Here is a 26,699-nt window from a genome sequence, read left to right on the forward strand (position 1 = left end):
GAATGGCGCGCGACGGCGCCCGGCGGATAAGGGTGCGTGAACAGGATATCCCAGCGGGAAGGCAAGCGTCCGCGACTGGGAACAGCAAACAGGGAGTGAAGCGCGAGGAGGACGGGAAGCGTCCCCTCGCCGTCAGCTACGGTGAAGGGTTGTCAAGCACCCTCCCATTGCGGAGGCGGTGCTTAAGTAGGGAATGCCGCCCTCGGGAGCCGTGTTTTTGCACGTCAGGCCCCATTGCCTCCGGGGAGTTGTAGTCCCGTCGGCGTCCTGACCGCCTACGCCATCGCCCACACCTGCAGGTGGACTTGCGGGGGTGCGAGAGGCCCGGACCATGCCGGACACAGCCTATTACCGTTACATACCTCTACTGGGTACTTGATTTGATTTTGACCATTCATCTGATAACCTGTTTGAGAACTATTGTTTGTTTCTTGCTGCTCTGCTACCTTCCCTTGTGCCCACATAATTTCCTCTTTTAACTTTTTATGTCTCGAATCAATGTCATCACTACAATACTTTGCATACCTTAAAATGTCATCAATTGTTTTGCTCTGCCAGCAGATCAAATGCTGCTGAATCATGTCACTAATCTCTGGTTTCAATCCAAACACAAAATGATACACAAAATGTCCCTTGTCTTTGTCTCCAATATTCTCATCCACTGTACTGTTTGAATACCTGCAACAACCTTTCATAATAGGCATGTACTGATTACTTTGGTTCTTGGGTCGTCCTGTCAATCTTAACCCAATCTGTTTCTTTTGGGGAAATTTTTCCTTTCAAAAAAGTGATTACATGATTATACTTTTTCATCACCTCCTCAGATGGGGCACCTGTTTTAGGATCTCTAGGATATTCTTCTTTTGGCCAATTGACAGTGATCTTACACTCTGTCCACAAATCTGCTAGAACGACAATTTTAAACAAACTATCGAGATCCTGTAACAGAACTTTTGAAACTTTCACAAACCTCTCTACCTGTTTGTACCATTCAACTGGTTTCTCCCTTAACCTAGGAAAATCATTTGTGAAAGATAATATATCCTGTCTTGTCCAAGGAAAGTGAACATATCCACCACCTGGAGCTTCTCTCATCGGACACAGCTTTTCAACTTGTTCTGTCTCTTTCAACGGAAACATAGATGTTCATTTACCAGCTGCTTCTTCTTTCTTTTTCGTCCATCTACCTTTCCATCGTTCTACATCTTCCCATATCTTCAAAATATTCATCAACTCCTTTATCTGCAACCTTTTTCCAGACGCATTCAAACTCTCTAAGTCCTTTTAAGTAAAAGCCAATCTGTATTTTTGCAACACCTTCAACTTCTCTATGTCTATTCCATACTCACTAGCAGCCTCTGCAATCTTCTCATGAAGATTTCTCGCTCTCCAAGTAATATTTTTACACAAAAACAACAGCTCTTCATCTCGATAAGTCCCTAATCTGTCTGGACTTATTGTACCAATAATCATCTCTTCCAAATCTACTTTCAACTGGCTCACATTTATACTCTGTGGTCGAGGTTTCGGCTTTACCATTTCTTTTATACAATCATTTAAATCCTCTGGTGAAAAACTTGCTGAACTCCTTGTCATTGGAGTGACATTGGAGTGACATTCGGCCCAATACTCCTTGTGTCTATTTGTATACTTCTTCTAGGGGTTTCTGTTATCATCTCACAAACCGGAAGATCTAACCATGTAGTATTCATGTCAGCCTGTCAATTTTCATTCGCTACCGTCATCATTTCACTCCTGACACTACTTCTCGGAACTGCCAATGTATGTACTTTTGATAGATTCTGTTTTTCTACATATAGTGGAACTACGGGGCCAATTGTTACCGGTAAAGTCGATGCTTCTGCATTCAGACTTAATTGATTTATTTTCTGGACCTGCTCTTTTCATGCCTTATTCAATAAATTCACTTCATTTTCCCGAACTACTCTAGCTATTTCCGTGACTCGTGGAGTTAATGGGGTTCCCATTTGTGGGGCACTTGGAGTTACCTCCCCTGTATTTTCTTGATATGGCGGAGGTCTTTTAGTCATGATGTAACCTAACAACTCATCATCAGAATCGTTCAGGTCATATCTTACACTCGAAGTTTCTATATTTTTCTTTTTCTCTTTACATTTGCCTTCTGTCTGTTCTTCTGCAACTAAAACTGGGTACAAACCTTCCGTTATAACAGCTCTTCTCCATCTTTTCAATTCATCTTCCCTCTTCACAAAAGGATATCCAAACATCATATTTCTATATCCTCTGTTACCTCTAAATTTCTCTCTTTCGAACGCCTCAGCTTCCCATTCCTCTAATGCTTCATACTGTGTAAGTCTAGGGTTCAGCTCTAGTGAATTCATTGGCTCTCTCAAATTCTGCAATATCCTTACATTAAAGGAACCATGTTGTGGAAAAGCTATAACACCATCATCCTTTGTATATTACACCCAATTCTCTAACCAAGTACACGTATGGTATCCTCGCTCGAACATCATAAAAGAAGCAGGCTGTCTTGGAGTGAAATAGGAATTCCTTCTCTAGTCACAATTGGTTTATCCTTGGTAAAGAAATTCTTTATTTTCTTAAGCAACTTCATTTCTCATCTCTTTACGCTAATGTATTTCAGCAAACAAACAAGGAAACCTTTCCGTAATTCTACTTATTCTATTTGTCAGTTCTAGTCCTATACCAGGGCGACTCACACCAACCGTCCAATCACGGCTCTCTACGATCTGCTATCTCAACCAATGCTAGCGTGACTCACACCAGCCAACCAATCAGAGCTCAGTACACGCCTGGTGCCTGACCAATGCCAGCGCAGCCTTTTTATGACGTCAGTATTACTCCTACTACTGACCCTCCCTTTACGAAATATTACGGCAATATTTTTCTAAGTTTTCTTAATCAAAATTTCTGTTAGTAACAACACGAAACAATGCTACTTTGTCTGCTCCACTAAATGAAGAGACAGTCTTCGCTTTTTCAAAGAGAAATTATTTACACTGCAAGCAACCATAACAACCAGCGTTATTTTTACCTGCAAAACAAGCTCCGGGAGGACCTGGTACTCCTCTAGGGATAAGGCCAAGGTTTCACAAGTGGACTTTATTTAAAGATGTCTTGTTACTCCCCTGGGCATAAGGCTAGAGTTTCGGAAGTGGACCCTTTACTATTTCAGTCACTCGACTTGTATACAAAAAATTTCCTCAATATAACACCTACAACCCTGCTTAGCTTCGGTATTATAAAATCAGACAAAGTACTTCTGCAGTGTGATTTCTTTATCTACACTTTTCTTCTGCCTACTTCAGGCTAAATTCCATTCCCGGGATTTCTAAGGTAACTCCTTACCTGTACTTCTAGACAACATAGAACAGGACACTAACTTTTCATGTTAAGAACAGATAATCAATAATTATTACCAAACTTATCAATAATTAAACCGTCCTCTGCTACCAGAAAACGGATCCAGTGCTCACCAACTAATCAGGGATCAATACTCGATAACATCACATACAAATGGCCCATACACATTCACCCATATCCCTGATGCGCCGGGGGTCAAGTTTTAATGACGTTAGAAATTCGTTCTCTTCACAGGTTCATGTTTAGCACTTCGAAATAGATACATAAACATTTATATCAACACTCTTTCCTCTGGTCGATGGACCAATTGGTTGAGGAGTTGATGCTAATAATAGTACTATCTAACTAACTATTTAGTCAGCTGAATAAACACAGACTCTCGGTAAGATTGATAAAGTTTATCTCAATGAATTGTGTATAAAAAATGCTCATTGCATATAGTTACAAGTGCAAACAGTGAAATTCACAAGAGGGCGAGAAAAACATCAGCAATGCAAATAGTGTCATACTCATTATCAATATATGAAATGCACATGAAGGAGTGGATAGATTAAGAGACATCAGTTTCAGCAAAATAATGTAAAACGATATTCATATGACAGAGGGGATAGATGAAGAGACATAAGTTTCAGCAAAGACATGTGAAACGATATACATATGATGGAGGAGATAGATGAAGAGACATACATTTCAGAAACAAAAATACATTTAAAAAAAATTATGCAAAGTACAAGTCAGACGGAAATACTAACAAAAAAAGAATCTTTGAAAAACCACCTTCCTGGCCAAGGAGATAGTGGGGGTCCCCTGAAATAGAGTCAGGGAACAAAGACTTCGGAACCCTGGTATGGGACAGGGACAGGAACAGCTAGGCCTCTCTGCAGACCGACGGACAGCGACACATCACCCCTCTCTTCTCTCTCCTACCGACGTGCTCTCCGCTACCGGAAGATCATGCAAAAACCACACCCCTAAAGGCACCCCAGTTATACCCTAAAACCTACATGTCCGTCCCACATCAGTTGAAACAATTTACAAAATTCGATAGCTCATTGGTGGATTTGGGAGGTGGTCTGTCACACCATCAGGTTCTCATTCACAATTCTGTATACTCATTATTCTATAACCTCTCTCATTACATCATGTTTGACTCGTTCGTTTAATTCAATGCTTGATACTTTCACAATAATTCACATGTATTTTTCAGCTCCGTCCGCGGAAGAAATCTTGGGTCCCACGGCCAGTCTCATCTTTTGGCAGGCGAACAATGCACTTCGAGCTGAACAACCTTGACTTTGTATTCTGCCTCTGCAGCGTTCAGTGCTTCTGTCTGCTTTGTCTGGTCATTCTTGCTTACTTCCCAGGCCGTCATCCATCAGGCCAATTTAAGATAATGGAGTCCCATTCGGCTCACTATGGCAAATGGAACATAAACATTCATTAATTACACAGAAATGCACTTTTCACTGTTTACCACCCACCTTTGCACTATCCCATGTTAGCAAGCAAAGCAAAACTTTTGGTAAAAGCAGCATTATTCATTATTAATTTTTTAAAGCAACATGCATAAATGTGAAATGTGGCCTAGTCATGCATTATTTCTTGCTTAGTTCAAAGTGCAATGTAAATGCGACTTAGTTCTTTCATGCATTAGTTCGCATTAGTTCACATTATTATATACATGCGCAAAGCAATTTCCCTCGTGTTTCAGGTGTTTTGTACGTTAGTTCACACCGCACACTGTTAGTATGTATTATCAGGATGTTCATTCCGAGCAGATTTCTTTTTGCGAAAAACCTACTCCATCAGGTTTCAAAACTAACTCAGACGCCATCATACAAAGCAACATTCTTTTATCTTCATTAATGAGGATATATGACTGATAAACGGAACCTCTGGTGAAAGATGTCACAGTGGGATTCCAATGTCCTACTAGGGCTCTTCAAATATCGTGACAGTAAGAGGCCAGGTGAAGAGGAGGCGGAAGGGTAATCTAGGGTAATCGCAGGGCAGCTGCTGGAAAATCATGAGTTTGGCTGCACATAGTGGGAATATGAATATAGTGTCCTACAGCAAGTGACTCTGGGACTTGGAACTGCTATCCCCAAGACAGCACAATGCCACAAAAAACAGGATGACTAGCAACCCTGTGCTATTGTGCTGGCTTAACCTTTAATCCAGAATGTTACAAAGGAGAATATAGCAAACAAACACTCTCAGAAACTTTAAACATGCCTATGTCAAAGTGGAATACTCTGCTAAACCAGTTTCTGTTGATTTAAGGCTGAAAATAAATCATTACAAATAAAATAAAGTGCCGCAAAATTTCCATATTTGTGCCGCAAAATTTCCATATTTGTGTCCCAAAATGTGCAAATCTATGCCGCAATATCCTCGGGGGGGGGGGTCTGGTTAATACACCCATTGTATTGCCTGGCTCCCTTTTTAACACAATACTCACTCATCTGATAAGGCTTATATGGGAAGGGAACAACTCTGCATTAAGTGGGAAGTCATGACTATGTCCTACAAACCGGGAGGGTTTGGGGTACCAGATCTGCATTTATATTGTCTCTGCGCACAGGCATATTTTGTCTATTATTGGTATAATCCCTACATGTACACACCACATTTAGTGGTAGAAGATGGAAATGCTCACCCCCACACCACTCCGAAACATGCTACCACATAATAGATTCGGTATACCGCGCACTGAGATAAACACAATACATTGCGCCACTTCCGCTTGGCAGGCTTTAGGTGCGAGATCTAATAAGCTCCCATTATAGGCACTGTAAGTCGCCATAGGGCACCACCCAGCCCTTTTAGTTATGCAAGAGCAGGGATCACTTACGGTATTAAAACAGGCAGGAATAGAGAAGATGAGTGATGTATACCCAGAGGGGTCATTTTTAACCATTGACAATTTACATTACATAAAGAACAAAATGGCACTATTCACATTCATATTTTATCGACTTTATCTGGCTATGCAGAGACTGTACCCTTCATTTCCAAAGGAACCCCCAATGCTCCGTACATGCCAGGTACTTCTTGCTAGCCCCACACAATGTCCATTAGTCACTAAATAATACAAGACGGCTCTAGAGGAGCGGGATGAACTCCCATTAAAGCCCTTGAGTGCTGGAATGAAGTGTTAATCCCTCAGATAACACTGGAGGAATGGTAGTTCTGTTGTGGTTTGACAGAGTTATTAACATCCAACTGTAATTTAGGTTTTATTAATTTTAAACAAATACAGCAAATGTATTATGCACCAACTAGACTGCACAAGTATATCGAATATCAAACTCTCCCAGAACTCAGTCCTTCCACCACTCACCAAGCCCTTCCTTCAAACCTTACCACTAGCCTTTAGACATCTTCATCCTCGCAAGCATCCCAACTACCTCTCGGAGGACAAAATTCAAGCCAACCTCTTATCCTATAAGTTTTCTCCTGACGCCCCCAGTCCTCCAGACAAGAAAGATGAATGCTTGATTCACACTGTTGCAATGAACTCTAATAGACCATCAACTCTCCGTAACAGAGGAGTAAACAGCAACAACTTAGCGCAAGTACCCATATCCACACTAACTCACAAGACATGCACTGACCCTCCTCTCTCCGGCCTCCTAATTAACTTACGATCAGCAGCAAAGCATGCCACCAACATCGCTGCTCTTATCCTGAGCCAAAAGTCTGACATAGCAATCCTTACTGAATCATGGCTCGATGAATCATCGTCACCTTACCTAGATTTTTTGGTCCCTTCAAATTATTATTTCATTGTAAGACTTGACAGGCAATTAAAAAAAAAAGGGGGGAGGCATTGCTTGCATTTACCGCTCAGACATCCTCGTCACTGAACTTCATGCTGACCCCACTGACTCCTGCGAATATCTTGCACTCTCCATATGTAACGGCGATACCCAGTTGTTCAAACTGCTCATCTTCTACCACCCCCCAAGCAAGTACGACACCTTCATTGACCACCTCATGGAAATCATTACAGCTTAGGTTTCCCCCCACTCCTCTGGCATTTTCCTCAGAGACTTTAATCTGCACTGGAATTACCTCAATTTCCCTCAGGTTAATGCCCTCAAAGACTTCCTTGGTGACCATTTACTTACTCAAGCCTGCACATTACCAACTCACACGAAAGGCACCACGCTGGATTGGATCATTGCTAAGGCAATGGCGGTCAGGCTTAACTCAATAGATCCATGCGACTGGTCTGACCACCACGCTATTACCTTCCTATTGCCTGGCACTCACAAGACAAGGCCAGCGCAACCTGTGAAACCGAAACTCTGGCTCCGGGACACAAAGAGCCTAGATCTCGAAAAGCTGGCTGCACGTTGCGAGACTGACCTCCTCCTTCCCAAATCCCACAAAGGTCAACGACCTTATAGAACACTACAACTCAACTATGTCTGACATTGTTGATGATCTTGCCCCGCTAAAGCTAAAAAGATCCAAAGTTAAAAACAAAAACCCCTTGTTCAACGGATCCCTCAACAATGAAAGGAGAACCCTCCGGCTAACAGAAAGAACCTGGAGGCAGCACCCCTCAGTCTCCCAACTAAAACTTCTCCAACAGACCAGAAATGCTTATAACAAGAACATCCTCAAATCAAAACAAGAGTTCTTTAGAACGGATCTGGAAGACGCTAAGAACAGACCTCGTAAGCTCTTTGAATTGGTCAAACACCAATCTAACAAACTGGCTAAAACTTCCAAAGAAACCTCACAGTCCCTAATTACCTATGAGGAGTTCTCCTCTTTCTTTACACAAAAACAATTACCTCCCTAGGAAAATAACTTCATTCCGCCACCAACATCCAACCTCTTCCTGCTGGGTCCCATCTCTCCTCTCTTTCCCCCCACACAACACCCAAGAACCAAGCACACTGGTCCGACTTCAAGTTATATGACAACCATTCCATCTCGAAAATTCTATCCTCCTTAATTCCAAATAATCACTTTAATGACCCACTCCCCTTCCGCTGCATGGCCATCGCCTCCCAATTTATTATTTGCATTTGGACTACACTAATCAACGCTTCCCTACTACAAGGGTCCATACCTGACTCTCTAAAAGCCGGTCAAGTCGTCCCCATCTTAAAAAAACCCACCTTGCGTCCTGCTAATCCAGACAATTTCAGACCAATATACAATATCCCACTTCTAGCAAAAGCTCTGGAGAAATGTGTGCAACTTCAAGAGAGCCAACACATCACCAACTTTAATCTGCTAGACAAATTCATATCCGGGTTCAGGCCTGATGATGCTCTCCAAGCCCTTGACCAAGGCAAAACATGTCTCCTAATTCTACTGGATTTATCCTCGGCATTCGACACAGTCAACTAAGAGAAACGATTTGAACGCCTCAAATTCAGGATGGGAGTAAGGGGAACCATTCTCGAATGCTTTAGATCCTTCCTCCGGAACCACACCCAGAGATTCTTAGTCAACAGTAATCTATCTGTTCCTTTCCTGATAATGATCGGAGTCCCCCAAGGATCATCTATTTCCCCAACCCTCTTCCATCTCTACCTTGAACTGTTAGCTGAATTACTACGTACTGCCAACATCTCCTTCCACAAGTATGCCGATGATACCCAGATCTACATCAAAATCTCATCTCTAGAGGAGATCTACTCTTTGAATGAGGCCCTAAAGCTGACTGTTCAATGGCTCGCCTGCAACCAGCTTAAAATGAATGCACTAAAAACTGAGTTCCTGCTAATCTCCCCCCCCCCCTAAAAGTAACACTGGCATCCAGGAATGGACCAAGTCCATCACAGCACTAAACTGCACACTGACCATAGTGGAATCTGCCAAATCTTTCAGAATAATCCTAGACAGCAACCTGAATATGTGAGACCACCTCAACTCGATGGCTAAAACTGTCAGATTTCACCTGAGCTACCTGAGGAAATTAAAATCTTTCCTTGATGCATCAGACCAAAAAATGGCAGTCCAGGCATTAGTTATCTCCAGAAACAAATACGGATGCTCAACCCTTTCAAGCCTACCCAAGATCGCCACGGCCCCCATAAAAGCTTGCCTCATCACCGCTGCCAGACTCTTAACAGGCTCACCACATCTGAAGGAGCTGATCTGGCTTCCTCTTGAAGTCAGAATCCAACTCAAACTGGCATGTAGCAATACACACAAAATCCCCAGCATATCTTGCCCAGAAACTCATGGTTTCTGGAGGAGCCAGAAGCTCCAGGTCGGCCAGAGACTTTGTGCTCCAGTCACCCCGCTTCCGAAAGGAAAAAAACGTACAATTGTGCTTTCAGAATCTGGAACTCGCTGCCGTCTTTCATCAGAAAAATTCCCTCTCTGTCAATATTTAAAAAGTAAGCCAAAACCTTCCTAATGGGCAAGTTTCTCCCATAAATCATGCATTGCACACACCGCTCAGTGGCTTTGCTTATTTTTGTTGCAGCTACAGTATGGACTGAGTGGCTGCTATCAACCTTGAACTGACCTTGTACTTCCACAAATGTATTTGCTGGATTTCTCTGCATATTGATCTGAAAATTGTATACACCCTGTTATTCCCCAAATGTTTCACCTCCTTCTACTACTACTTATGGGTTTTTTTCTATGACTATTTCATACTTGTATACAATGTTTTATCCGTGTAAAGCGCTCTAATGCTCTCACGGGTCACGTTCGCGCTGTATAAAACACTAATTAAATGGTCTAAAAGTCAATGATTTATGTCAGCGGTGTGAGAGGGAAGGAGCAGATTTTGTACATCAGGAATGGGAATGTGTGTTGATTAGGGACTTTTGGGAAACTGTGTTTTAAGACCTGAGATCTATACAGTCAAAGGATATACAAGGTAACCCACATGTGTACATGTTAGGCCTGATTCCAAATTTGAAATGGGGGATACGCACATTTATAGCAGTAGTGTTATTACTGGCCAAAAGTCGGGTAGCCATGTATTGGGGGGAAAAGATCAGCTCCTAATCACAAGCACTGGCTCCAAGCTGTAAGACGAACCTGGAACTATTTGCTGAAGAACTTTCAGCTGCCTCAAGACCAAATGACATATCTGATGTATAATGTGTTATTTTCTACAAAGTTGTTCTGATCCATCCACATTTGCTGTCTGGAACATAAAAAATTCTGAAAGCTGAAGGGAGAGGGGATTTGCCAGTATTTCTACTCTGGGCTCATCTGAGGCACTTCACCCAGACAGTTCATTTGATGGTGCTGCACCTTGGAAAATATGGTCCTTGTCCTTAACTAGAGCTAAAGAGGAGAGTATCAGAAATGGAACTTTTGTAGATAATTCATTGTCTGATGAGAGGAAAAATGCAGGAAAATTCATTGAAACTTAACTGCATCTTTCAAACTAAGCAGAAATTATCGGTAGGTTATTGAATTTATTTGTGGATCAGATTGTGTAAATTACTTTGGTACAAGACTAGATATTTTGTGTCATCCCCTTGTAATAACACACAAATAACAGGTAAATTTGAACTTTCCTCCATTTTCCAGGACAATTCTATATTTGTGTTTTCCTCCAATGATTTACATTTTTACCCTGTAGGTGGTGGCAGAAACCCGGTTACACCTCGATTCCTACGACATTTTAATACTGTCACGATTAATGAATTTGATGATAATTCTATGTACACAATTTTCTCCAGAATCCTAACTTGGCATCTGACAATAAGGTAAGTGGTGGTATATAAATTTGGTATTTAGGGTTATCATGGGTGAATGCTGTAAAAAGGTATTTAGTAAAATAAATGTTGACACTTTAGCAAAGCATTATTCAAATTGGCCTTGCCACAAATGTTGTGCTTTGCAGGAGAAAGGATAGTCATCAAGTTATAAAGATCATCGTAATGTTGCTGAAATTCAGCAAAAGCTAAATTTCCATCTTGACTCAAAATAAACTCTGTAAAAATCGTCTTAGTACACATCTTGCCATTGCTTAACTTGTAAAACAATAAGAACAGGGACCAAAACACTTTTCAGATGCCATCTGGCTCCACTTTTGAATGTTGTAGTTGCCAAATCCCAATGGTGTCTAGACTTGATTTCAACTCATACCTCTCTCATCCATCAATATACTATCACTGGACCTAAATCTCACTCTTGTAGGTTCCTTTTAATAAATTCTTTCTCCTTTTGCCAGTGATTTTCCAGCTCTCTTCCTCCTTCTTTCTTCCTTTGCTGACTTTTTGTCTCGGATGGAAACATCTTCTACATTATAATTGACTTACACTCCTGCCCGAGTGCCCAATTGTGCTGATATCTGCATCTCTAATGCTGATTTTTGTTGTCATAGGCAAGCATGGATCATACATGCACGCCATGACATAAGCTTGTCTCACGGGTTGCGGTCATGTTGGATTGGAAAGGATGCCCAAAGTGCTACCCTCACAGTGGTGATAGGCTGCTGTCTTCACCAGGAGAGAATCGGGGGAACTTACTGCTAATTAGCTCTGCAGCACTGGAACACTGACACATAGAGTTATTGTAGGCTCTTGAGACTCAACCTTCTAGTATGGCTTAGCCTGGATGTTGCCTATAGTGATTTGGGAATAACCACAACTGCTATAAGCAAGGAGGGAGTGTAACCAGGGGGATTGCCTAATGAAAAACTACAGCCCTGACCTCATGGGGACTGTGTAGTTGTTTCTAGTCCTATTTCTTTTTAGATTTTTCATTTATTTACGGTGTCATCATATAACAAAACTCAGTATAAAGTACATTGGTTCAAGTTATTTGACACATGTATCTTCTCCAGTATTTTAATTGTCTTTATTGGCTTTTCATAATTTAAGCATATGACAAGTTATCATCTGTAATATACAATATTATGCTGTGACATTTACCATCTTGACACTCGGTGGGGAACCAGGTAACATTGCATTCTGGTAACAGGTGTAGAAACAAATTCTCTGTAACGATCCTTGTATATTATCCACAATGTGCTTAACAAATAAAATAACAGACTTACTTTGTCCCCATATTTTCACACCAACTAGTGCGCTATTAACAAAGAACAAGAAAACAGAAAACTATGCAATCTCTAATGCTCCATGTGGACATAGTGATGCAGGACGTGTGTATGCTAGGGCATCTGCACGTGTGTATATTTATTAAAGTTGACGGGTGTAGCGAAGGGGGGGAGCGCGGGAGGAGCCAGAGGCCCGCAGGCAACACTCTCCCGTCTGCCCACAGCGGTCGGAGGGCCCATCTATTTAGGTTAGGCCCCAGCCAGGGAAGGGTCCAGCCCATGCACAGCAGTGTATCATCCCTCTGCCACCGAAGCCAAGGATAAAAGATCACCTCAGCCCCTCATGGGACAGGATTTATTCAATCTGCTCTCCACAAAGGGCAAGTATTCTTGCCAATGCATGGGGTTAGTTTGGGAAGTGTTAGCGTGTACCATCAGTGTTTGTGTTGTGTGTTCTGCCACCAATGCCTTGTGGAGATCTAGCATCCAGCTATGCACCTCGGGTGCAGCGCTCGATTTCCACGACATGGCTATTCTCCTTTTCGCTAGCACCAGCGCTAGGTCCAAAAATGTGTTAAGATGTTTCCACCTAGCATTACGCTTGGTGATGTTAAGTAGAAAATGCAGCCCCTGTACCGGTATTAGTGCATCAGTTGCACCCCCCAATGTTGTCGCGACCTCGCTCCAATAAGCACGCAGGCCAGAGCATGTCCAGACCATATGGAGGAACATTGCATCCGACTCAGAACAGCGAGGGCATATGTCAACTGACGTGGGGTACATACGGGCTAGTCTGTGAGAGGTTAAATATGTGTGATGTCAGAAATTAAACTGTGTATATTTCAGTCTGGCATTTGTGGATCTTAGTTTGGGATATCCTAGGCATGGCGTCCCCTGTTTATTAGTTATGGTGACTGCCAACTCACAGTCCCAGTATGCCCGAAGGGGCGCCAACAAGGAAGTAGCATCAGGGTTAAGAGAACTGTATACCACAATCACCGCATGTCTGCCCCTTCCATGTGTGAGCAAAGTCTGCAGCACCCGTGGCATGTCCGGTTCCTTTTCCGCGTTCCCCCCACGTTCGTAGGAACTGTCGTGCTAATAGGGCGTAAAGCAGAAAAGTGCCCTGCGCAACACCAAAGCTCTCTATCAGCCCATCTAGGCTCTGTAACTGTTCATTCGTGAATAAGTTGCCCCAGGTGTCCAACCCCACCGCTGCCCATGCCTCCAGCTCCAGTCGGTCATGGCGAGTAAATGAGCCTTGTAGAATCTCAAGCGGGAGCATAGGCACATACGGCATTGTCTGGCCCCTGGGTGTCACATATCGAGCCAGATACATCTAGCTGCAGTCATTAATAGGTTTCCCTGCTTCCTCTGCAGCCCGACAGCCATTCTATTATTGCTGTGCGTCGTAATAGTATTGCCCAGCTGGACAGCTCTGCTCTATGGGCGCTTGCTAGCCACCTCATTGGCCATTGAAGTTGTGCGGCAGCGTAATAGTACTCGTAATTTGGAGCTCTCAGTCCCCCTTTTGTGAGTGGAAGGTATAATTTGTGGAGTGCCACTCTTGACCTTGAGCCTCCCCATATCAAGGTAACAAGGAGCGACTCCAGATCCTTAAACATAGACCTCGGTAACTTATGCGGGAGGACCGCAAAAAATTAAAGGAGCCTCGGGAGCAAAAGCATTTTAGCTATGGCCACTCGGCCCATAGAAGACAAGGGAACTCTGCACCAGAATGGCAATGCTGCATGTGCTCTGGATACCGCCCTACCCAGGTTCCCTTCCACGATGTCCACACCGGAATGATAAACCTGCACCCCCAGATATTTAAATCAGTCGAATGCTCACTTCAGTGGGTTTTGGGGAATATCCTGCCTCTGCTCCAGTGGGACCACTTTCACGGGGAATACTACAGACTTTGGACAGTTAAAGGCCTGAGGCCATAGCATGGGCATCCAGGAGCACCATTAAGTCGTGTAACACAGCATTATGTCCTCGTAAATACACCAGTGCGTCATCTGCATATAACAAAATTATGTGCCAGTGCCTATCCATATGGATACCCCAGTCCAACACTCTGGCAAAGCTTTTTAAAAAAAATGTTTTTTATTTGTTTTATTTATTTAAAACAACCAATGATAGAGGCAGCAATATAAGAACAATAGATTGTCGATAATACAGTATATCTCAAGCTGCTTCCCTCAATACCCTCCACCCTCAACCCTCCCCCCGCTGCCAATGTGCCTGTAGAACCTGCACTATGACCAATAAAGTGTATCTGAAGTTAGTTCGGTAACAGTATTGAACAACACAAATGTGGTACAGGAGATAGATGGCCCTAAGAGATTACCATTCGCCACATTGTTCCTGTATTGTTTCAGTCTTCTTGCGCCAATGTGTCAGTTGGATCCCCCCGATCCTCTAAGATTGACCCCTCCTCCGAGTCTGTTTCTGGAGCCTGCAGTATTGCAACTAACGCCCTCGCCGCCTCCTGTGCCTTTTCGTTCTTAGTACGTAGGGCTTGTTGCAACCTAAGAGTACTTTCACTCCGCGCCCACTTGAGTAATTCCGCCCGCCATCTCCCCACACTAGGCCCCCTCTCTGACTTCCAATGCATTGTGAGCTCCCTCTTGGCTAAGATGAGGCCCAGGTCGAGTAATTTACTGGTCACTTTCGTTTTAGCGGTATGCGGGAACCAGTGCAGTAAACAAGTACCCAGTTCTAGATCTAATGTACGGTCAGTTATACTACATAATAGTTCCAGCACTTCCTCCCAATATGTTCCCAAGCTCTTACATCCCCACATCATACGCTGGAAGTCAGCCCCTTCCAAACCACACCGCGGACACTGAGCGGCCGCTGCCTCGAAATATTGATTAAGCTTAGCTGGTGTCAGATACGCTTTATGCAGGACATAAAAATTTACCAATTGAAACCTGGCATTACTCGTGCTCTTCCAGGCCCTTCTAACCAACTGAACCCATGTCTTCTCAGGAATTTCCCTGCCAAGGTCCACTTTCCACTTCCCACTTCCCCTGCAACGCTCGCAATGGTTCCAGGGTCTTCGTCAACATACGCCTGTAGAGGCACGTAATAGCCTTAAAGGTCCCTGCATCCATTACCACATATTGGCACGCCATTGAGGTTCGCAGCTCCGACAATCCCATCCCCCAATAGCGTTGGATGGCTGAAACAAGCGCTGAGTGCAGCAAATAATCCCCTCGCGGGAGGTCATATCTGTGCTGTAGGGCCTGGAATGACAACAAGGTTTCGTTTTCGTAGAGGTCTCCTAGCACTTGTACTCCCAGGTCCTCCCAGGTAGCCAGTGCCATCCCATCCCCACCAAGCAGGAAGGCTGTGCACATACCCAGCGGTATATCCGGGGCATACGGGCGGGTGAATCCAGCCCGACGCTGGCTCCGGTTCCAGCACATCCTCAGTGTCCGCTCCTCAGCAGTGAGCGGTTCAAGTCAGCATCTGCTGCTGGAGCACTATGAAGGATAAGATATAACGTGGGATCCAATGACCCTCTGGGCCATCCGGGCCCCGAAACTCTCGAGCCACAGCCTGCGTGAGCCACTGCAGTTGTGCTGCCAAATAGTACCACTCAAAGTCCGGCACTGCCATACCCCCATTCACTCTCTGGCAAAGCTTGTACGCTAAGGGCTCCATAGCGAATGCGAACAAGATAGGCGATAAGGGGCAGCCCTGTCTGGTACCGCGTTCAATTATAAATTGCGGAGATATGTCCCGCCCTGTCTGTATTTGTGCCTGCGGGTTTGTATACAATATACGCACCTAGCGTAAATACTTAGGACCAATGACAAATTTGCTTAGCACTTCCATCAGGTATTGCCACCATAGGGTGTCAACGCCTTTTCGATATCCAGTGCTGCTAGCCAGGGGTTGTCAGTTTCGGTACGGGCCCAGTCCAGCAGCCTGAATAGATGGCGCAAGTTCAATCCAGTATTTCTCCCCAATTTATCAAAAGGGATGCCATTTCCATAAGCCTATTGGCCAGCACTTTTCTGAGTATTTTATAATCAGCATTCAGTAGCAACAAGGGCCGATATGACGCCATTTGAAGCGGATCTCGTCCAGGTTTGGGCAGTACCACCAATAGTGCCTCACGCAATGAAGCTGGGAGCTATCCCCTTTCATACGCGTCCTCATACATGTTCAATAACTGGGGCACTAGTTGTTCGGTGTAGATGTACTTCTTCGAGGGCCAGGCGTCAGTACCGGGGACTTACCCATCGCTCAATGTTTAATGGCATCTAGTATTTCATCCGCTGTAATAGGTTCCTTCAAAGAATCATGATGAGGTTTTTTAACCTGTGGGAGCTGCACTGGTGTTAAGAAACTACAAATGTGAGGGAGATTATCTGCTACAGGTGCTCTGTATAGCGCTGCTTAGTATTTGTAAAAAGAATCATTTATTGCCACCTGTGTCTTTACTAGCACCGCTTCGTTGTTGTATATCGCAGTGATGGGGGCTTGGGAAATGTCAGATTTTAAGAGCCAAGCTTGCATTTTGCCTGCTTTGTCACCCTCTGCATGTTTCTGGGCTATGTAATGTTTGTAATCTAGTGCACTCAGGCAGTCGGAGGTCTCCTTGTATGCCAGGCGCGCCCCAGCCAACAGAGGAACCACTTGGAGGTCTGTGGGCGCCAAGCCTTCACATCTTTGAATCTCCCCCTCATGTCTTTGCAAGTCCGTCAAAAGCGCCATGCGTGAGCCATATGTCGTCTTGATGGCCTGCCCCCTAGTGACCACTTTAAACGCGTCCCATTCTATGCCTCTGTTTGAAGTCATTCCTGCATTTTCCTGAAAATATGTGGTGATCGCCTGTGTGATGGTCGTGTCTCTGAGTGCGGCCACAGGGAGACATCATGTCGGGATCCTAGCCCTCTGAGCGCCCCATGAAATGCGCAGCTGCACTGGATTGTGATCGGATAATGCTTGTGTCAAATATTCTGAGTGTGCTACCCTAGCTAAGGCATCAACCGAGCAATACACTGAATCAATCTGCGTGTGAAGATCATGCAGCGTGGAGTAATGGGAATATAAGCACGTTCCAGGGTGTTGACTACGCCATGCATCCCGTAGTTGCATGTGGTCTACCCATTCCCTCAGGTGTCTTGATATTGGAATGGATTGTGCACCCAGGAGTGTTGGCCGTGAACGATCCAGATCGAGATCATATGTGCAGTTATAGTCCCCACCCCATAGTGTTGATGCTGTAGGGTCAGACAGCAAGGATGGCGTGAGTGACCGCAGGAACTGCGCCTGCCCAGTTTTTGGGGCATACTGAGAGACCAGTGGAAGTGGGGAACCGTCCAGCAGGCCCTCCAACACCACTTACCGATCCTGCGGATCAATGCGGGTGCGTTCCAATTTCAACGGAATTCCTGGCACTACCCATATAAGGGAGCCTCTGACATAACCTGAATAGGAGGTGCCCCTCCAACGCTTACGCAGAGAGGCCAATGTTTGTGCTGTGAGATGCGTCTCCTGTAGCAGCAGTATTGCTATTTTATATGAGCGCAAATACTGATATATTTTGTGTCTTTTGACGCAACCTGCCACGCACATTCCAGGTTACATGTGTGTACTTGCTATTTGCCATTTGATCCCTGATACGCAGAAAACAGCAGGAGCCCCACACCTGCATTCCCCCACAGCCATCCTGCACACCCACCCACCGACCCCACCCTCGACCACCCCGCCGCCCACCCTGTTTCACATATGCATTATGAGCCCCTCAAAATAAAGAGTAGAGATCGCACTTATCAAAAATAACATTCCCCAAACTCCCCACCCCAGGCCGGCTTGCAAACGGGCAATTGGCCACGTGCACTTTAATGCCATCAAACTAATTGTGAAACAGTAGCTATCTCAGCTACTAAACGTTCTGTGGGGGCGCAGCTAAATTCTGTTCCAGCCTGGCCTTTGCTGCCATCTAATAATCAACCTGCGCTAAGATATCACTTAGCTCAGTCCCCCCTGTTTGAGAAAGGAATCAATATAAATCCGAACAGTGGAGCCCCCCAAACCAACATTTATACATTGTACCACATACTAATAATACTTTTAAAAAAAAAGGTATGCAGGGGACCTGGCCCGTCTGTCCACCATTCACCAGTTAGATATAAGATCTCATCCCCAAGAGTCTGTGCACTTCAGGAAATCACCCCACCTCATTTGCAGTCTGTGGGGTCATCTCCGGACCTTCTCCTATAGCTCAGCAAGCTGTGAATCTGTTAGGGATACCAGGCGGTTCTGTCCGTCTTCCGAGTCTGAATAAGTTCTATTTGAAACCACAGCATTACTAAGATGTTCTGCTGGACTTATAGCCTGTGCTCGCTCGGCTGCCCCCTGTTTCATGGTTGGCCATTGTATCTTGTTCTGCCCTCGCCTTCTATTTGCACCTACTAGTTTTCAGGCTGGTCGTGGATCTGCCTTTACAGTGGGCGGAGAGTGCTCCAGGCCTGTTCAGTCCAACCAAGACCAAGCTTTTTCTGGGGTAGAGCAATATATGGTGGAGTCTTTATGGTTGATACGCAACTTGGCTGGATATTGCAATGCGTATTGGATCTGGTGCTCTCTCAGGCATTGCTTAACCTCTGTATACGAAGATCTCCTACGTTGTACAGCCAGGGTATAATCCGGATATATATGCACAGCTGCGTTCTCCACCTGCCTGGGACCCCTAGATATAGTCACTTGCAGGATGTAATCTCTGTCCCTGTAATTAAACAGTCTTGCCACTATTGGTTGTGGCGGATTCCCTGGGCGCGGAGGGCCCCCCGGCACCCTATGCGCCCTTTCAATGGAGAAGAATGTCGAGGTCTTGCCTTGTAGGATTTCTTTTGAGAACCATTGTTCCAGATACAGGTCCATGGCTGGTCCCTCAACTCGTTCCGACAGCCCCACGATGCGTACAATATTCCTGCAGGAACGACCTTCTTGGTCATCGACTCAGCCCGCTAAGTATTCCACCTCCTGTTGCAGGGCTTACAGTTGATGTGTAGCTGCGGATACTGTGGGGCGCAGGGTCACCAACGCCGATTCAGATTCCTCCACTCTTACTTTAAGTTTTTTGTGGGCGTCCCTCAAAAATCCCATTTCTACGCATAGTGTGTCGATTTTGGGTCCTAGCGTAGTTTTTATGTCGAGTATTGCAGCCATCAACTCATCGAAGCGATATGAGTGATCTGACGGGGCTTTGTTAGTAGGTGCACCTTGTTGCCACTGAGATTGTTGTTTCGGCTTGTGAGGGTTGGGTTTTGTCTGAATGCGGCTTTCCCATTGCATAGTAGACAACCGGCAGGACCTAGTAACAACAACCACATAGGTGGCGCCCTTTACGTGGCGGGCTGGTGCGTGCTATCTAGTGGATTGCAGAGGCGGACAATGGCGGACACAATGACCGCACTACACCTGTAGTGTTCCCTTAATGTGATCGTGAGTCGTCAAATAGTTTTAGTGTGCACAGACTACTCCAGCACCAGCTGTTGTTTGGTGCTAACTGCAAAGCAGAGAGATACTGAGCCCAAAGTAGTAGGAGTGGTGCACCACCTATTGGGTGTTAAGGGAGTGGTTTCCAATAAGTATCACAGTCTTTTGGAAATTGTCCTTTAGACAATCTTTTATTGTGAAGATCAATAGGTAGAAAATAACAGCCAGCGCGTTTCGTTCATAGCAATGAACTTCTTCAGGGCTGTAAATTACAATATAGAATACATAAATGTGTGTAAACAGACAGGTATGTACAAAGTGCAAAATACATGGCACAAAACTGCGGTGACATAGAGGTGAGTATGGAAAACGGGAAGCGGTGAGGGTGGGGTTGAGTATGGGTGGTGGTCAGAGAGGAGGGAGGAATACATAGTTGGTGTGGTAGGTGAGTAACTTAAGGAGCCTGAAACCGGTGATGCTGCATACATGCCTGACAGTGAAAAAGTAAAGCTACATTATATAGGCATGATATATATTATAAGCATGGTACATTTGGAGGTGTGGAGGCAGGGAGAGAAGCTGCATAGATACATACAGTTTCTTTACAGTTCTAGCAAGGATAATATGTACGTTCTTTATACTGTATATCAAAAATTTATTAAAACAAAGTGTCATGTTTATTCCCACTAAATGTACCTTGAAAAAAGAGGAAAGATGTAGGTAGGCTAGAGGGCGTGTCCCTAACCTCAGTAACCCACCCATTTGCTCGATACGGGATAACATGTGTGGCTTGAAACGGAAATGTGAGAAGCTGGTTTATGCATATTGTGTGCTTAGTAATAGATGTGGTACATACCAAAATTATTTATGGCATCAGAGTGGTGGTCAAAATGAACATGATCAGCTGCATGTGCCTCCTTGATAAGGGCTAGTACGCTGCAGAATCTGGTGAAAAAGAACATCATATTATTGTAGTGTTGTTGGTTATGCAGTAGAGAGCCGCGTGATGAGAAAAACGCCATGCAGTGTGAGATCAGGGTTTTAAAACCATGAGGTGTCCTAAGTGAGCTGGAAGCCTTGGTCAGAAAGTAGCTGATGGGCCTAATGGTGGGATATGTTTGTTGCCATGGTGCACAGAATAGAAGCGCACGGAGTAGCAGGAGAGAAATAAGTGAATGAATAAATGAGTAAAAAGAAAGAGAAAGGGAAAAGACCGTGTGGTGATAAGAAATGGTATGGCAAAAGGCCGAGGCTGGTCGTGATGGGTCCCGAGTGCTATACGTGAAGGTATAAGAGGGATGGTTAGTGATATGCGTGTAAAGCGCAATGTGCAGTTAGATGTGGCGCAATCAGGACCCAAAAGCATTAAAGTAAGAGGGTCAGGTATGGATTCCCGAGAAAAATTATGTTGTTTGACGGAGAGAGGCAGCCGGTAGGGGCGCAAGTAGTGTGGCCTAGTAATGTGAGTAGAAATGCTGTTGGGCCGTAAGGGTATGGCCAGTAGCCAAAGCGAATGAAAATGACCAAATCAGGACCTGTATGATTATGCAGGACATTGAACATTGCATGAGAATTAGCGTAATGGGCGGCATGCGCAAAGGGAGGAGGCCGCCCGGTGTCCGATGTCTCAAAGAGACACGATGAGACAGGAGGTATCTATGTAAAGTAGACAGCAAAGATTGGCGGCAAGTATGTGTGGTGGAAACCGCCGGCTGTTGGATGTCTCCAGAAGCAGGATAAAAACAAGGGGCATCTCTGTGCAGTAGGCGTCAAAGTTACAAAACAAGCAAAAGAAAAGACACTGCAAGGCGATATATATGGAAGGCGTAAATATGTGAGGAGTGTGCGTAGTAGATCTATAACATGCGCGGTGAGTCGTGATGGTGAAGGAGGGGAGGGAGTTCGAGAAGGCAGAGACGCAGGTAGAGAGCAATGGAGCCAGAAAAATAGACAGTTACCGTATATGGGTAAATAATTGCCCGTGACGATGCCGAGAGTGAAAGAAGGTTAAAGGCCATGAGGAGGCAAGAGAGGAGTTAAACATGGAGAATGTAGGGAAAGGAGAGAAAAATGACAGAGAGGTCTAATGACACTAATGGATGCGCATAGAAAAGTTAAAGGACGTTCCCCGTGGGCAGAGCCGGTATATGGGCCTACCTGTATGAGTAAGTGTAGAGCAGCCGTCCGCTCTGATGCAAAGTATGATCTGGCGAGTAGCGGGGACGTGGTTTATATGAAGAGTAAAAACCGCGGGGAAAGTCGAGGAACGTGCAGTTAGGCACGTAGATAGACGCGTACCGTAGGAGGATCTGCTAGTCGCTGAGGGATAAACGGATGAATCCGTATATACTGTGTGGTCTGTCGGTACTGTGGTGGCAGTGCCAGCACAAGTTCGGTATGCTGATGAAAAAATGTCAATCGAAACATACCAATGTCTTGTTGGCAGTAACCATAAAGGAGGCTACGTAGTGATGGTGTCGGTCTAACCGAAGAGATATAATAAAAGTGAAAGAAGTGGATGAGTACAAAGTGAAAGTATACCTATTTTTGGTAGGTGTTTCTAAAGAAAAGAATGGTTAATGGTGGAATATATGTTAAGTAGCATAGTAATGCGAAAGATAAACCTGTAAATGGTTAAACAGGCGACGAGAGGTGAAAGAGTCTATGTGGCGGTGTCAGTGCCTGTGAGGGCTGGTGGCCACATAGTAACGTGAGTGGTTATGGCAAGAGAGGTCGTAGAGATATAACAAGCAAAAATGTATATGCGTGCTATCTAGTGGCTGCCACTCTTCGTGGTAGGTGTCAGGACACCCAGGATGTCTCCACAAACCAATATGGCGTTGCGCAGGGCCCCTCATCTCCAGACGCCTCAGCGATGTTCCCTATGCCACTTATGGGGACAGGGGACGCCCCAGGAGCCTCTAAGCAGTGCATCACATGCTGCACTCCTTATGGTAGATGTCAGGGCGCCCGGGATGGCTCCACAAAGGAATATGGCGTCATGCAGCACAGGGCTCCCCAACTCCAGTCGTCTCAGCGATGTTTCCTATGTTGCCCACGGGGTCGGTGGTCGTCCGGGAGCTTCTGAGTGCTGCAAGGCTTGTCCTGAGCCACAGTGCTTCCCCCTTGTGCTCCCCAGGGCACAACACTAAACATAGAATGTGGGTGACACGGCGAAAGGGGAGGGAGGGAATCCAGCCACATAGCAAGTCCGATCTTGGTGCGGAAGCAGGCAGGTGCACCCTAGTCCCACAACTACTGAATCTGCAAGGCTGTGACATGGAAGGGGAAAAACGGCACACTGCACCAGCCCGGGCCTATGTGTGACACAGACTGCTCCCGCTGCAGGCTTACGGCGCCCAGGGGAGGTCCCAGCCCCGGAGGCGCGCACAGGATCACCGGACTCCGGGGGGGCCAAGCGTCTCCATCCGCTCTGCCTCCAGCAACGTCCCTCCTTACCTCCCCAACTTTCCGAAGGAGCCGATCGCCGCAGCCGTGGCTGAGAACCGCCGTAATGACAAACGCAGCGCAGCCCCTGAATCAACGGGTCTCGCCTTCCTCCAAGTCACTCACGAGGATCCCCAGATGATAAGGGTACTTTGCTGTGCTTTGGGCTCCGGACAATCCTCTCTCTGCGGTAATATGCAGGATATTGCGGCAGGCCAGGCACGGAGCTTAACAAAGAGCATCCGTGCTCGCCACCATCTTGGCCACGCCCCCATGTATCTTCTTCAGTATAACATCGATATTATCATTTAGGCCATCAGAAATACGCATCGTGGGTATGTTTGTACAACGAGCAAGTCTATCTAGTAATATCGCAGACATATTTGTTACGTAGACTGGCAAGGATACCAGCGGTTAGCATCTATTCATTGTCTGCAGCCCTGTTTTCATCGTTGTGGGGCAAATAGTGTCTTAGAGGCCCTCATATTTCTCTGGGGCGAGACCTTATCACTAGCAGCATGCCATAATTCTCAGATTGCGTATTACACCAGACTAGGTTCTGCACCCAGTGTAATGCTCAGATCTTCCCTGGACCGAGGTATGTACTATCACTTTCCCAGGGAGAGAATATCAGTTCCAAACTTATGGAATATAACATATACACAGCACTTCCTAAGGTGGGCAAACTTTCAACACTCCCCCAAAGGCAAGGCAAGAAAACATTATAACATATGAGTCTCCTCTAGACCAAGGTAACACACACAACACTTCTCTATAGCGAGATATATTTTACACATCACTTGCCAGGAGTAGAACAACTTCCTATAACACAATTACCTGCTAGAAGGGAATTCACCCATCCTTCTACAACAGAATACTTGGCCAAGAAGAGTCCACACCTCCTGCTTCAAGGAAAAGACGAATTCAAACATATGGAATATATAAATTTATTAACACAATACTTCAATCACGGGCAGGCCGAATATATATTGATCATGGCAGACTCTCACATATCAAATAACCGATTGAAATACACAATCAAAGCAAATATATATATATATATAGAAATATATATGTATGGATATAAGAATCAGAAAATAAGAAGGAAAGGAGAGAATCAGTAAAGAATCAAGAGACAGTTAGTAGCAGAGACACCTCACCTACTGCTCCATCATTTCACCCAACTTCGCTCAAGGGGAGTCCATTGCTTGAACCGGGTGAAGCTCAGAGGTGACACCAGCCTCCACTCTTCCGTGACAACACGTCTTCTCCACGGCGTGAACATCCACCAGGCCAGTGTAGGCTCCCCTTTTTAATACAAATTCAAACACAACAAAGCTTCTAGCAAGCCTCGCCCCCTCGTTCTCATGAGAGCCCGTACCAGCCTGCTCCAAGGCCACCGCATCGGTTGATCAGGCCTTTGCTATGGCTCCGAGACAGACCATGTACATTCCTCTGATAAGAACCAGTTCTCTCCAGTCAGTAAAGTATGAAAAACAGGAGAAGAGCAAACATGCCCTCCCCACTTTGCAGCTTCGTGCAGGCACAGAAAATGGCTTCAGCATGAAAATGGAGTTAGTTAAGCCATGCACACAAAGGCCCAAAGCAAGATGGAATCAGAAAAGCTAGGATGACATGAAACCATGTCAAAGGCAATAGTCAGCACTGCCATAAAGCAAGGTAAAGTCAGAAATCAGAATGACATTAGACCACATGAAAGCCAATAGGTCAAAATCATAATTCACGTAACCCAAATAACAATATACACTTAATCCCTCAGTATCCAACATTGAGCACATGTGTGCACCTCGAAATCCCACACCTCCTATTCTTGGCAAGACTATTTTACTAAAAGACAGCAAGATTACAGGACAGAAGAGAAGCAGGCATATGCAAACCCATCCTACATTAAGGCTAGGGTAACATAACACACTTAAGTCAATACAAAATGGTGGTGGTTGAGGGTCATCATAGGGTGCCAGACCACAAAAGTGGCTCATTCACTACACCCAGTAATTTCTCTTGGGAGTTCTGCCCCTGACCCCACACTCTTCACTTAGCCAACAGTAGCGCTATTGCCATGAATTTCCTGAATTGTTTAGATATATCTTGAACATAACCCATTAGTGCTATTAACAGTGTTTTCTGTATTTGGTCTTCCACCATGGTATTCACTTTCTTATAGATCTTTTCCCAGTCTTGGTTTATTGCCAGGCATGCCCACACTAGATTCAGAAAATCTGCATCAGGGGCCCGGCATCGCCAGCGTCTAGGATCTGCCTCCAACCCTTTCCTGAATAGGCTGAGTGATGCATTGTATACATGATATAGGTATTTATAGTGCACAAGTCGGTGTCTACCGTTAGCTGAATTTCTTGGGTTTGGGTGCAGCAATATGTCCATGTAACATTACCTTCTTCTTCCCCTGTATTTCAACTTGGGCCTTATGCTATAGCTCTGTACCAGGCATAGTCTGCATCGCTGTAGCATACATAAGAGATCTCAGTCAGGTCGGGGAGGCACAGGATATCACAAGTATCAGCATTTTCCAGAAGGTGGGTTCAGCAGGGTGCCCTGAATCGGACTCTCTAATCGATTGGGATAAACGTTGGTATAAGTAAACATCTAATACATTGAAAGGGTCCTGTTCCTTATAGTCTTGCAGTGTAAGCAAAGAGCCCTGCTTATACAGATCTCCCATAGTACAGAGCTTCCTGTTTATCCGTTATTTCTAGGCAGCCAGTTTACTAGTGACCTGTAATTGTGGATTATTCTTCGAGGGGAACCCAGGGTAGTATATCTTGTCTGTGCCAGTAATAACAGCTAGTTTCAAACAAGCTCTGATTATGCAGTCCACTGTGTGTATTTCTTCCCTGCATCTAGTGAAGGTCCTGAGGAGCACTGTCTTCAGTGGACAGGGAGCTGCCAGGCCTCTTTCCATCTCATAGTGCGGTACTTGTCTTGTGATATGAAACCAGTGGTGCTTATATTGCGCCTGTGCTATGAGGGAGTAAACTATAAAGTTTAGTGGTGAGAGTCCCCCTTGCTCATAGGGTAGTTGCATCATCTTCCAGTTCATTCTGGGAGTTCTGCCCACCCAAGCTTTTCGCACCATCTGAAACAAAATTATGAGTAAGTGGAAGGGGTACAATTTGTAAGCGTTATAGCAGCTGTAGAAGAATTATCATTTTCATTATACCTATTCTTCCAGCTAGTGATATCTGCAGTCGATTCCATTTGTTTATGTAGGAAATTCACTGAACTCACTTGGACAGACCATAGCATCGGCCACTTCACTATCGTAGGCTCATGACACCCACTGCCACACCCCCTGCCCACCGCAGATGGAACAATATACCCGAGACCCTCAACACCACCAGCACCCACACCACAAGCATACTCGAGCTAGCCATCCAAA

The 26,699-nt window shown here is 45.0% G+C and overlaps 1 protein-coding gene across 2 annotated transcripts in view; it reads left to right on the forward strand.

Moving 5' to 3' along the window:
* DNAH7 (dynein axonemal heavy chain 7) overlaps nucleotides 1–26,699 on the forward strand; it is a 1,967,826-nt gene that overhangs the window by 871,208 nt on the left and 1,069,919 nt on the right. For both annotated transcript variants that reach the window (XM_085648764.1, XM_085648765.1), the window contains exon 38: nucleotides 10,949–11,075. In XM_085648764.1, the coding sequence (XP_085504890.1) occupies nucleotides 10,949–11,075 (127 nt within the window). The remainder of the gene's footprint in view (nucleotides 1–10,948; nucleotides 11,076–26,699) is intronic.

This window comes from Triturus cristatus, chromosome 3_2 (genome assembly GCF_964204655.1).
Source record: "Triturus cristatus chromosome 3_2, aTriCri1.1, whole genome shotgun sequence".
NCBI classification, from domain to species: Eukaryota; Metazoa; Chordata; class Amphibia; order Caudata; family Salamandridae; genus Triturus; species Triturus cristatus.